The 13,557-nt window shown below is 42.0% G+C and overlaps 1 protein-coding gene across 7 annotated transcripts in view; it reads left to right on the plus strand.

Annotated features, from left to right (window-relative positions):
- Positions 1-386: 386 nt before the first annotated feature.
- Positions 387-13,557, plus strand: part of PATJ (PATJ crumbs cell polarity complex component) — a 159,397-nt gene continuing 146,226 nt past the window's right edge. For 3 of the 7 annotated variants that reach the window (XM_079982091.1, XM_079982090.1, XM_079982092.1), the window contains exons 1-9: positions 389-1,380; positions 3,333-3,388; positions 3,479-3,645; positions 4,176-4,370; positions 5,328-5,467; positions 6,089-6,284; positions 6,762-6,890; positions 10,147-10,368; positions 13,351-13,441. In XM_079982091.1, the coding sequence (XP_079838217.1) occupies positions 3,367-3,388; positions 3,479-3,645; positions 4,176-4,370; positions 5,328-5,467; positions 6,089-6,284; positions 6,762-6,890; positions 10,147-10,368; positions 13,351-13,441 (1,162 nt within the window). In that variant the 5' untranslated portion in view covers positions 389-1,380; positions 3,333-3,366. Of the gene's footprint in view, positions 1,381-3,332; positions 3,389-3,478; positions 3,646-4,175; positions 4,371-5,327; positions 5,468-6,088; positions 6,285-6,761; positions 6,891-10,146; positions 10,369-13,350; positions 13,442-13,557 lie in introns of all 7 variants that reach the window. The other 4 variants (XM_079982089.1, XM_079982087.1, XM_079982093.1 and 1 more) reach the window with 3 other exon arrangements.

The raw sequence follows: 13,557 nt of genomic DNA on the forward strand, positions 1-13,557 counted from the left end.
GTCGCTGGTCCTGCTAGCTAGGGATGATGGGAGTTGTAGTCCCCAAACAGCTGGAGACCCAGTTTAGGAAACCCTGCTCCCGAAGAAGCTATCAAGAAGTTGATAGATCCCTCTCGCTTCCATCCAGGCTGCATATATATATATAAAAGCTAACGGGGCTCCGGGGTCATTTACCGAAATTAAGCAGTTTCACATGCACACGCAAAACGAATATTTGTATATCATAATAAGAAAAAGCTTCACCTGCTGAAAATTTCTGTTAGGTATTTTTTAGGTCCAAAGGGGTGAAGAAGTTCACTGGCAACAGGGATTGGTAAGCATGCATTTAAATGTTTTAAGCTAATTTTATAGAATAATAGAGAAGAGTATTGTGTGGTAACTAAGGCTGCAGTCCTAACCATGTCCATTCAGAAGTAAGCCCTACTGAATTCAATGGGGCTTTCTCAAAGGTAAGTAAAGGTAAGTAAATTTAGGATTGCAACCCCACTTCCCTACTCCTGGATTCACTGCCACTGGAGGCACAGGTGCCATGGTCCCTTTTAGACCGAGATGACTTGCCACCGTACTCCATGCTCTACCAGATTGGATTGTGTCCATGTGCTCTACCTGGGGCTGCCCTGGTGAAGGGCAGGTAATTAATAACAGCAAAACAATACTTAGCTAAGAAGATTCTTATAACTAACGTGAACTATCCTGGAGTTGAGAATGCATCTCTGAGACACTTGGCTGCCTGCAACTTCATTATTTCCTGTCCGTTTAGGAAAAGTTTATAAACTATTTATCCCGAGTTCTAATAATAAGTAAAAGCCAAATATGACTTGTGTTTGTTTTTTCAACTTAAAAAACCCATAAACTGATTCATGATTTCTTCATGCTTGGGGCTGAGTATATTGCTGGTTTCATAAACAGCTACTGCTAAATCAGCTGGATTCTCTTTCGCCACTGCCGCGTATTCACACGTGTCGGGAATTAATGACGCGCTGGTGCCTCTCGCTTATCCCCCCTTCATCTTGCTTCTCTTTCACGCCCCCCTCAACCCCTGGATTATTTCCTTCTATGTCTCCCCCCACTTCTTTATGTGCCTTCCCCAGTCCCTTCACCGCGGCCCTTGGACTTGTTGGTTCACACCGCGTGGAAATCAAGCGGGGCAAAACCTCGCCGCCTGCTGCCTGCCGCTCTTTCGGCCTTCCTTCCCCTCCTGATCCGGACTCTCCCGGCGTTGGTTTCCTTGCCTAAGGCGCGGCTCCCCCTCCTGCCAGCTTCCTGTGTTGCAGGTGAGGGCGGCTCGAATCCAGGCTCTCGCTTCCGCCCAGGTAAGAGCGAGTGGAAGATCCGAAAGAGGCAGCCGTGGCAGATCTCTCCTCCCCACTCAGAGACCAGGTAAGAGGGGGGTCCAGGAACAGGCGACCCTCTCCTCGCCCCCTGTCATTTGCGGGAAAGAGAAGCAGCGCGCAGCCGCTGGAAAAGCAACCGGCGGGGCATTTACAGGACGCCCTCCACTTACTTCCTGGATGTTTCTAAGTTTCGTCGAAAACACTTGTCGCACTTCGGGCTGGGCTGCTTTGCAGAGCCCTGAGCTGGGATTTAAATCTCTGTGGAGTTTGCTCACAGCTCGTGCTTTTCCTTCTAATTATCCAAGGCTAAAAAGATTTAATAACAATAATAATGAAAAAATTGGAATTCTAATTTTAACTGCAAGCTTCCACACCTACTGGACTTCCTTGTTTTGGCCGTGGTGAGGGGTTTTGATTATTGCATGGTGGTGGCCGCTTTGGGAGTTGTCCTGTTTAAAGTTTTAACATGAACAGTTTAAAATCTAAGGCAGGGTGGAGGAGAAGCTGCGAAAAGCTATTTTCAGCCTGGTTGTAACTCTCAGTCATGGCGCAACAAATCCCACACCTTGGCCCCTGACTAGCTGCTGCACCTTGCTTGAGTAGTTCCTGCCTCTCCATGTCTTTACACAGCCTCTCTGGTGGGGCTTGTGAGGCCACCCACAGGTTGACAGTGGACCCACCTGTACTGACCTCACACCACCTGTTTCTGAGGTCTAGCAGCCACCTCTGCTGGTGGAATTTGAGCTTTGAGCTTTGTGCCTCTCTGAGGACAAGGGGCCCATCTTCCCTGTGCTGCACCACTGTCTACAGTGGGCAGTGGCAGCAGCACCAATGTTGTCTTTCTCCCTCTTGGGCTCAGAGAGTTGCCTGCCGATGGCAGTTGTGTCTCACGCTCCTGACAAAGGGAACAAGTGGAGCTGTAAGGAGCCTCCGCCTCCCCTTCTCTTTCTTGTTGACCCTTTCTGTGTTGCACCTCCCTCTAGTTGCCCCTTTCTCTGTGGCTGGTGACACAGGGAGGATTAGGTCCAGCAGGGCTTCCCAGGGTGAGCACTGCTTCACATCTCCTGTCATTTGTGAACTGCCTTTGGGCAGCTTCGTGGAAGAGACTGGGCGAAGTGGGTCTGTCCAGAGAGAGAGAGAGAGAGAACCTAAGCTGTTGCTGCCTCTGCCTGCTCTTGGCAATAAGCAGCTAGGACTGGATGCAGCAGGCATGGCTCTGCCAAGACATTTGCCGCCTAAGGCAGAACAGCGAAGTGTGCCCTCCCGCACTTCATGCACATAATAGCCATAGCCAGTTAAGTTTATTTTGCCACTCAAGGCAGAACAATCCCCAAACCCCCTCTCACCTTCCCTGGTAGTAAAATACAATACTAATAAATTAAATAATCATATGAAGCCTTTTTGTGACACCACAAACCAGCTGCCTCATTCTGCCGCCAATGATAGGGCTGGCACTGCTGTAGCACCACTTGGAAGAGTGCCAAAGCAGGGAGGCCAACAGTAATCCAATGTGAATTTAAACTCGTATAATGGGAGAATATGGCAGGGGTGTAAATTTTTGAATTTGCTGGGTCCCTTATATGTTTATATGTAGCAGGAAGCTAAATAGCCACATGGATAATTCTTCTCAGCATTGTTTGGGTTATGCTAAATAATAATACATATTGGGTAATATGTATTGTTTAGTGGCTGGGGATTTTTTTTTCTTTTAAATGCTTTAGGCTGCAGTCCTGACCCCTCTTGTCTGGAAGTAAGCTCCACTGAATTCAATTGGACTTGCTTATTAATGGATATGGTTAAGATTGTGCTGTTAGTGAAGAAACTGTATTTATCACAATAGTAATCCCCCTATGATCTCCAAACATTTTGATTGAATGTGGGATTTTAAGAAGCAGCTTTTGAGAATGATTACAGGTATTATGTGTGTGTGTGACATCTTTGCTCCACAAAGAAACATGTTGACCTCAACTTAACTTGTACTTTTATTTTAAAATGCAGATTATTTTGATTACTGCAGCACAGATAAGCCAACATGCCAGAAAATCCTGTTGCAGGTAGGCATCTCTGGAAAAGAATCTCTTGGTCAAATAATCAAATATTTCAAAGCAGGCGTTTAATGTGTGATGTTTTATGGAATCCCACAGATAAGCAGCAGGTGCTGCGGATTTTGGAGCGTCTGCTATTGAAGCTACACGAGAGAGGAGACACTTCACAGATCGATAATCTGGCTTTCCTGTACAATACACTCAAGAATCCCTTGTTTAATCATATGCTGACTCTTCAGCAGTCAATTAAGCAACTGAAAGAACAAGTAAGTTAAAGACTGTGAAGTTTAGCAATGCTGGTGGTTATGTTTGAGGGATGAATTAATGAAATATTCATCGCTGACAATGTTGTTTTACACTATGTATCTGCTTGGGGTGAATGCTGATCTTTTGTCACTTCTATGGTAAATTTATCATCATTGTAATCTATCATGGATTTACTAAATCACTCACTAATTGCCTTCAGACAATTATGTTCTATGTCTGGGGTTGGGTCCTGCCCTGGGCTCCTTTTGCAGGAAGGGTGGGATAGAAATTCAGTAACTAAAATAGATAATAAATAGATGACCATGAGGCCCGCCCCCCACTCTGTGATTTGTTACTAATGTTATACAAAGGTTTAACATCAGAGGTCAAACTGCCGTCTATCGTGCCTTGAACCTAACATTTGAAGTTTTCCTAGAGGTTTTCCTACATTTGGCCACTCCTGAGATAAATAAGAAGCGCTTACTCACAAATCAACTGGCAGGAGAAACAATTATATGTGTAAATTAATGTCTTCCCTTGCTATCCACAGCTCGCTTACATGCCTCCAAATCGTTCAGTGGATTTTGATTTTACCAGGAGAGGTTTGCTGGTGTTTGATGCTGATCAAAATTCTCTTGCTAATGGAAACCTTTATATGACTTGCAACCAAAACAATCATATGACTCCTCTAGTTCCAAAGCCTGGAGTTGATGAGTTTAATTTGGCAATCCAGAGGATGGCAAAGGTATGGCACAGCACCATTGGCAAACTAAATATATATTGCTCATCCCATTAATTCCAAATGTATCTGGTTTTTAAGTTTTACATTTGTACAGCAAAGCATGCAAGTGTTTTTTTTGGGGGGGGGGGGTTGCATTATAATTGTATAATGGTAAGTAATAGAAAGCTCATGTTCTAAGTATTTTTTGAGCAGGTTCTTGCCAAACCTTGAATTTGTGGCATTTTCTTCGATTCTTGCATGCATTCAGTGTTCCTTTTGTAAAAACCCAGGAAGTGTGTAGTAATCATCATCATCAGTGCTTTTTTTCTAAAAAAATGTTTAGGGGTACTCTCATTTTGACTCAAGAAAATCACCATTTTATAGTTCAAATTGGAAAAAATAAATATAGTAAACTGACAAAATTTAAAAAGATTGACAAAATGTTTAGGGGGTGTGCGTACCCCTGCGTACCCCCATGAAAAAAACACAGATAATAATAGTATTGATACCCCACCGATCTGGCTGGGTTTCCCCAGCCACTCTGGGCAGCTTATCTAAAAACATAATAAAAGCATTAAAAAACTCCTGATACAGGGCTACCATCAGATGTCTTCTAAAAGTTGTGTAATTCTTTATTTTCTTGACATCTGAAGGGTGGGCATTCCACAGGGAGGGCGCCACTACTGAGAAGGTCCTCTGCCTGGGTCCCTGTCACTTTGCTTCTTGCAATGAGAGAACCAGTAGAAGACCCTCGGTGGAGGACCTCAATGTCCAGGCTAAGCGATAAGGGGACTAGTTTAGTGGTCAATTTCACTATTCTATGTAATGTTATTATTTTGTAATGACATCAAGTTGAAGCCATACATGAAATTTGGTTCTCAATAGGCTTTGCTTCTTTAGGTTTTTTTTTTGGGGGGGGTGTATTTTAAGATAAATGAATAGAATATTGTAAGTTAATTGCTTCTATTTTTCATTTATTAGGGCAGGCAAATAGAAAATATTGCAATAGAGAAGCCATTTAATGGAGGCCTTGGTTTTAGTGTGGTTGCTCTTAAAAACCAAAGTCTTGGAGAACCCGGTATCTTTGTCAAGGAAGTTCAGCCAGGAAGCATAGCAGCCAGGTGAGATTCTTGTTTCATATTGTCAAAGCTCATAAAAATAACACAAATTGAATAAAGGGTATGACATTCTTTATGCTGTTCTTTAAAACCATTGTTCTTAAATACTATTGGCATTGCCAGGGCCCTAGAGCTGCAAGACAGCCAAGAGTTGTCTTGTCAAATCGCCTTGTTGTAAGGCAAGACATCTTGCCCACCAGCCTGCCACAGATTAGTGGATGTGAACTGGACACCACAGTGCACTAGAAGCAGAGTACAGGGGCATTATGGACAGCCGCCTGCCAAGGGTGGCTCTGTATAATGAAAGCATATGAGCCAATAATGATAATAATGTTTAGCATTCATTTTAGACTTGAGCAGCCAAGGAGCCCAGTCATAATTCCCGTGATTCAGAAGGTGGGCACTGAGATATAGTGCTCATTTTAATGAATTTATGGACAAGTGAGATACAAACTAGGGACAACTCATGCTTTTCTCACTATACTGCACCAGCCAACCGCAATACTATTAGAGAAGGCAGTTCTCTGTCCCACTGCATATCTGTGGGGGGTGTTTGTGTCCTTGAAAACCTGTTATGAAGATGCTGCCATGCCCTTTTCAAGCATTTTGTTTGTTTTATCCAAGGGATCAAAGATTAAAGGAGAATGACCAAATACTGGCCATTAATCACACCCTGTTGGATCAGAACATTTCCCATCAACAGGCCATTATATTGCTCCAGCAAGCCACAGGTTCCTTACTTTTGATTGTGGCTAGGGAGCCAACCCAGAGAAGCAGTCGGACCTCAACCTCCTTAAGTGATGTTAATTCACTTGAAATGGTAAGTTGCAGCTTTGTCAGAATTGAGTTTTGAATTACAAGCATCTTAAAACACATTGTACAGTGTTTACAATGCTCAACAAATTGCACTGGGGCATTTAACTCCGTATGATTAGTGTCTTTGTCTTCCACACAGATAAAATGTAGATCAGACTAAATATGCAGTTAAAAAAAAACCATATTCCTAGATGTATGTGTCAACTTGCAACTCTCTTGGAACAACCTTGCAACTTCAAATGGAGTTGTAAAAATAATAAAATTGCTTTGTAGGAAGTAACTAGCTGGTAACCCATTGAGTTCAAATGCTATCTCCTTTTGTGTGCGCTGTGCATTCTTATTTTTTAATGTTTATTAAATTTCTAAACCACCCTTCATCCAAAGATCATAGGACAGCTTACAATATAAAAACATAACCATACACGCTATTGCAGCCCACAAGTATCATGATAAACAGACTTTCATCTTCTGTCTCTTCCAGATCAATTGGGGCCATGTTGAGGAAGTAGAGTTGGTTAACGATGGCTCAGGATTGGGTTTCGGAATTGTAGGAGGAAAGTCAAGTGGCGTAGTTGTGAGGACTGTTGTTCCTGGAGGTCTGGCAGATAAGGTAACTGGTTTGTACTGTGTCCTTCTTTAAAACAAAACATCCAATAGTTGGAATTTCAAAGCAAGCTAAAGTGTTGTATTTTAAAGAGTGGCAGGTGCTGGTGGTGGGTGATTGATGCAACCAGTTGGAGACCCCCTTGCCTAGCTTAACCTGCACTTCCTTTCACTAGACACTGGAGAAAGATGGCAGAGTTATACCCATCTCTTTCCACTTCTTCCTCACTACTGCTGTTAGCAAAGTGAATGGCAAGCACAATCCTAGCTGTGCTGCTCATTCCATTGTGGGGAGAGGACAGTATTTAGGCAGAAGTGCTGACTCCAGTCCATGGCCTTCATTTCCACGTGCCTGTTATGATCAAAGAAGACTGATATTATTCAAGACTCAAGAGTCAGTATCTATAAAAGCAAGACTAAAGCTTGGGCGAGGATAACTAACTTTAAATGTTGATGGTGTCTGTGTTCCAAGTCAGATGAATGGTTTTTCAAGCATGCCACAGTAAGAAGGGGAATTTAGAAAACATGTGCACCATTTGGATCTAAGGATCAGTAATATGTTAACCATTAGACTTAAAGTATTGGAGAGCAGCAACACAAAGCTGTATTCATGCATTATGCCAAACTCAGTTAATCACTACATTTACTAACAGCAGTGAGTTTGCTCCCATCCTCCCTATTTGTCTTCCTAACTATTATTATTAATATTAATTAAATTTCTGTACCACCCTTCAAAGATAACCGGGTGGTTTGCAATATAAATATAACTATCCCTCACCCTCTATTCACAGAGGTTTCCTAGCCAATCAGATTTTGATTCTATCAACCTAATTTGCTGTATTTGCATGCAGTACACAACACAATAGTTTACTGAGAAACTGGAAGTTGGTTGGGATATTGCTGTGAATGTGTGCGGCCGAGGCTTACCAGTTGTTCAAAACTAAGTTTTGGTGATGTTTGTGAATGCAGCAAGAATGTCTATAAACGAATCATATTTGTTTTGGTGCCTATGGAACTAATACAACTTATGTTGTATTTGAGCTCTCTTACACAGAACTCTCCGGACTTTGCAAATCTGGAGCGTTCATGCTTGAGATTCCCAGAATAATAAATATGAGTTCAAATAGGAATACTATTTAATTATGACATTTTCAAGTAATTTTAGTGGCTTACATAGTTCCCTGCATCATTTTATCTTCACAACAACCCTGTGAGGTAGATCAGGCAAAAAATAGGATACAGGTCTCCTGGCTCTAGTCCAGGGCAGTTGTTAGTGCTTCTGCCTATAGCTTGATCATGCCAGGAAGGTACCTACATGATCACAGAGTTGTGAATCTTCATGCAACAACCCAAGTTGCTTTACAGGCTGTGGGTTTTGGAGTCAGCTGACTGTGCGCTCTTGATAGGAATTGAGACCCTGAGTCTATTTTTTTAGAAATTATGAACCTCTTGTGCTTCCATGTCCATCAGATGGCACTAAAGGATGCTACACCTTTTGGGATTGGCGTTTCAACGCAACTTTGACTAAAACTTGCTGCCTCTAACCTTGTGGATACAAAGAGGGCTCTGTTTCATTTTATTAATATTAATGTACGGAAAAGAGACAGATTATAGGATGTGTTCCAATTCATAATATAAATGAAAGTTGGGAGAATTGAAGAGTTGAAATTTTAAAAGTTGGCTGTTCTGCCCCCTCTACAAAACTGTCTGTTATAATGAATGCTTTTCTCTTGTGCCTTTGGAACACCTGTTTTGCTGTAAGGAACAAAATGTTTTGGCATCCAAAAGCATATGTCATACTGTCTTAATTTGCAGCAGTCTTGAGTGACTAAGAATAGGGGTACAGTACAAAAAGGAGAGTAATTATGTTAAATTTTGAAAGAAAAGGAGGAAGAGATAATGGCCACATCCACCCGTAACGCTAAGCCAAACCATGGCATAGGGTGAACATGTTGACTCCCAAAGAGAGGATTGCACTTTCTTTGCTCATTCGTGGACTTTTTACCTTAGCCAACCCAGCCAGCCAAGCCAAAGTTTGGCTTAGTGTGTCATCTGAACCAGTGTTTGTGGTTAAGGTATTTCCTCCTTACCCATGATTTGTAGGCAAGGTTTGTCCTGTGGTTACGGAGGAGAGACCTGAGCAACAATCCCAGGTTCAGACATGCTAAGAAAAACTTTGGCTTAGCTGCTGTTCCATGCTGCGCTAAGAAGCCCCCAGAGAGGAACAAAGCAGGTGTGAGCTCCTTAGTGGAAGCCAGCACGGTCCCAGGAAGCCATACTGTGTCTTGCCTTGACATGAAAAAAGGCCATTGACTGGAAGAGCCAGCACTGATATTGAAACATTGTTTGCTTGGGGAGTTTACTTTGGCAAATAGCTGCTCACACAAACAATCTGTTCCACATGGGCAGTGTAATAGCAGAGGACCAGCTCATGGGAGATCACACCAGCTACTTCTGTGACAAAAAGAAATCTTGCATGTATCGATAATGCAGAAGTAACCACTCTATACTTGTCTGAGCAGCTCTTCTGGTCTTCCGGAGCTCATGTGTGGATGGTTGTTAGTCCATGTAAAGTCTGAAAAATGACATATCCACTAAATCTGAATTATGAACCTTTGCATTAGCCAGAATGTTCACTTATGAGGGGAAAGTGTATCTGATTTTTTCTGTCAAATTCTCCATGCATGTCTGGCGGTTTATGGACTTGTGTTTGGTGCTTTGTCTTGAGACATTATCTGAAATGTTTTACTCGAAAAAAAATGATGGTTTAAGACTCACTCCTATAATTTATTTACTTTTCCCAAGAGTGATCTTGCTTGTAAATATAGTTTGGTGGAAAGTATGTAGAATTCCTTAAAAATAAATGGTCTTGCAATGTGCATGTGGCATTTAAGATACTTTTTTCTAGGACCACTAAATCCAAACCCCTCCATTTGCTTTTCTGTTTAATAGACCAGTTTCTATAGGAAGTTGCAAAACTACAAATATTTTTCTGTAGTAGTTTCTTAATTCCCGCCCCCTTGCCCTTATGAAATAACCAAAGAAGTGGCTGATGGTGCAGTAGGTTTTAAAGAAATTTGATATTTAATATTTGACTTTTTCTTTTCAAAGTAGCATTTGGTGCTGCATTGTTTCATTTGAAAGCATTTTGCACGGTCTGGAGGCATGGGGGGGGATACGTATTTATTGTTTGGCAGTGCCTAATTATACTTTAGTTGCAAATCTTAAAACTATGCAAAAGTAAAGCCATGTTTCCTACAAAGGATGGCAGACTCAGAACTGGTGATCACATCTTGGAAATTGGTGGGACAAACGTGCAAGGAATGAGTAGCGAACAAGTGGCTCAAGTGTTGCGAAACTGTGGGAACCGTGTCAAGATGGTTGTTGCAAGAGACCCCACGTGTGAAGTAACGGTGACACCGCCGACCCCTGTAGCCCAGCCTGTTGGTATGCTGTCTCCTTTTCACGACAGGCGATTTGGAACGGTGAGTATCTTCGTGCTTTGCAGTTCTTCCACGAGTTGCATTCTGCAGCAAATACACGATTGAAAACCCCGCATAGATCGCAAGATTTCAAGGCTATAATTGCCCCTCTCAAGGTGCATCTCAGCAAATGTTCCAAAAACAGTCACTACCACCTCCACCATCATTCACCTTCACTGTAGAAATTCACAGACTCTCTTGCTATCACAGAGCAGAAGATTATTTACTACTTCCCTATAGCTAAGCTCCCTTCATTTTCTAGAGTTGTTCCTTCTGCCTCAACTGGACATGATTGGTTTGAAGTGGATGCCCTTGTTAGGGAAGGCCTTCCCCTGAGAGGCTCAGCTAGCCCTGATAATGGCTGTTTTATATTTGTTGGGCAAAATCCTTATTCTCTCAGGTTTAATGTGCTTTAAAGTATTGTTAGATTCCCTCATCTTTTTGTTGTTAATCTTATAAACCTATTTGTGATGACAGAAGTAGGCGGGTTAATCTGTTCTACCTCATTATACTTGTGACCTATGTATATATAGGTGTATATATAAATATACATAGGGGGGAAATCTGACCCTTGTTACATATTTGGTTTATAGCCTATCTAAAGGTTTGGGAAAGTTAACAAAATGTTAAAAATCAGACTACTTAATTAAATTCATCTAACCCCATGGTTCCCAATGTGGGGCACATGCCCCACAGGGGGGCAATTTGATTCTTAAGGGGGGGCAATTTGAGAATGAGTTATTAACAGTGAATGGCCTTTTAGGCTTCCTCCATGTGGATAGGAGTTCACTTTTTGAATAATGAGAATTGTATGTCACAGGAAGGGGGCATCAGGATTTCAGAGGTGCTTAGGTGGGCATGGCCAAAAAAAGGTTGGGAACCACTGATCTAACCCCTATTGACAGCCCCCCAACAGAGCTGCTTAACCTCACCTACCAAAAACAATGCAAAAGATGGTATTCAGACTTTAGGAGTAGATCCAAACTTAGTCATAATGCTTAGAGAGTAGACCCATTAAAAGAAATGGGACCTAAGTTACTCATGACTGATGTAGGACTGGTGTCCCATTGATTTCAGTGGGTCTAATCTAAGCACGATAAAGTCTGGATCCAGCCCTTTATTTAGAAATTTATCCAACAGGAGGTTTGGCACTTGACACAGCCCTCTGTTTTAAGTTCCAGGGGTAATGTATTGATGTACTAGAGTCCTTGTAGCCTACACTAATACATTTGCTGCTAAAAATGCATCTTACAAATATGGTTTTAACAAATCTTTAATTTTTGTCACATTAAAGTGTTTTGTTTAAACAAAAGCCCTTCTCAGTTTTGAGTAATTAAAATAAACTAATGCTACTCAAAGTATGCAGGAGGTCTTGAAATGTAAGCAAAGCTGTGCTCGTATTCCATCTGTTGCTACTGTGCTTTTTAGGCGTGGAATATTTTCAGAGATCTCTCTCCTGCCCTGTGGTGTGGTTTTTTCACTGCTGCTGCTTCTGTTCCTTCTCAACTACTACAGTGAGATATTTGGGGACATGGCACTTAGAAACATGGGTTTGTATTGTGGGCCCTGCTGCCCCACAGTTAGACAGAATGAGATAGCAGGCCACTGCTTTGGGGAGTCATGAAAGGGACAGCAAATTGCTATTTAATTGTCCATTCATTATTAGGACGATTTTTACTGTCAGGGATGGGGAAGCTGCATGTGGGGTTTTCTGCCTCAGGTACCAAAATAGATTGGCTGGTTGGCCTTGGGTACTATGAACATGCCTCCTGGCTAGGGAAGAAGCACTTGCTGCTTCATTTAGGGCTGTAAAATACTGGTATACTGGGGATGGCCCTGGCTGAGGCGATTTCAGTTTTTGTACTCTGATTCCAAATGCATTTTAAGTCTAATGATGCCTCTGGAGAATAATGAAACATTATTCAGATGAAAGGAGAGAAGGTGTAATCTCGGCCGCAGTGCCATTCTTCTGACTTAATCACCTTAACCTCAAGGAACTCCGTGGTGGACCCAAATAAGTTGCTTGCTAGAGATGGAGTTTGTTGAGACTCACTGCAGCCTCTTCATGCAATATGATTGCTTTACGGCGTGGACTGAGAAGTTCAAGGGAGCCAGGGTGAGGCAGCTGGTTTGGGATGTCATGTCAGGCAGCAGATTTGTACGCCATCCAGTTTATTGCATTTTTACTGCCGGGGAGAGGAAGAGGCATCAATAACTTCTTGACTTTGTGCCCATGCTGCTGTAGCCTTGAGATAGTCTTCTGGATCAACACGTTGGACGTTTCCTAGTACCAGGACCTTGCATATATGATTAGTTAGAAGATATCTAACTACTTTAATTGAATTGCACTATCACTTTGTTCTAAGCTGTTAGTGGCAGTGTGGCCTTGTGGTTGATTATTTTCTTCCATCTTTGACCTCACTCATCTTGGACATATCACATTCTTGCTTATCCATTAAATTAAATCATATTGTCCCATATATGTATGTAACCACTCTTTTACAGCTATTTTCACCTTTTGTATCCTACTTTGGACAAACTCATGTGCCTTTCTAAGGTGGCAAAATGCCTTACTGTGTTCGCCACCTCAATTTCACGTTGGGGAATTGCATATTTGAAATTACTCCTGTGTGAAAAGCAAATGTCAGAATTTGTCATGGCTCCTTGAAAACCTGGAAGCGTATTGGATCCTTTGACTATTGCATAGGCCTGAGCTAAGTCCCATTCCTTTGACAATCTGCTGCAGCCACTGGTAGGAGCAACAGGAACACTTTAGAAGAATTCATTTCAGTACTGAAGCTATGAAAAGAGCAAACCTCTTGTGGACTGAGATTGCAAAAGCATGTTGCCCTTGGATTCTGGGACTGAAGAAGCATCCAGTTGGGAGATGAGCTATGGAAATTCATGGCAGAAGCTGGAGAAGTGCTTAATACAGATGTTTATAATCTGAAACTTCAAGCTTCAAAACATGCTTTTATTTCCTAGGAAAATGAAATTCATGAAGTTCAGTTGACTAAGAAGGACGGACAGAGTCTTGGTATAACAATTGTTGGCTATTCAGGAGTTTCTGATACAGGTGAGTTATATGACATTTTCTCTTTTGCTACAGAAAGCCCACAAAATGGACTCTTTCCTGGAATCTGTAAAATTTCAACGCATTCTAAATGCAGAATTAACAAGTAACAGTGTTCT

Source organism: Podarcis cretensis (genome assembly GCF_951804945.1).
Source record: "Podarcis cretensis genome assembly, chromosome: 6".
NCBI lineage: Eukaryota > Metazoa > Chordata > Lepidosauria > Squamata > Lacertidae > Podarcis > Podarcis cretensis.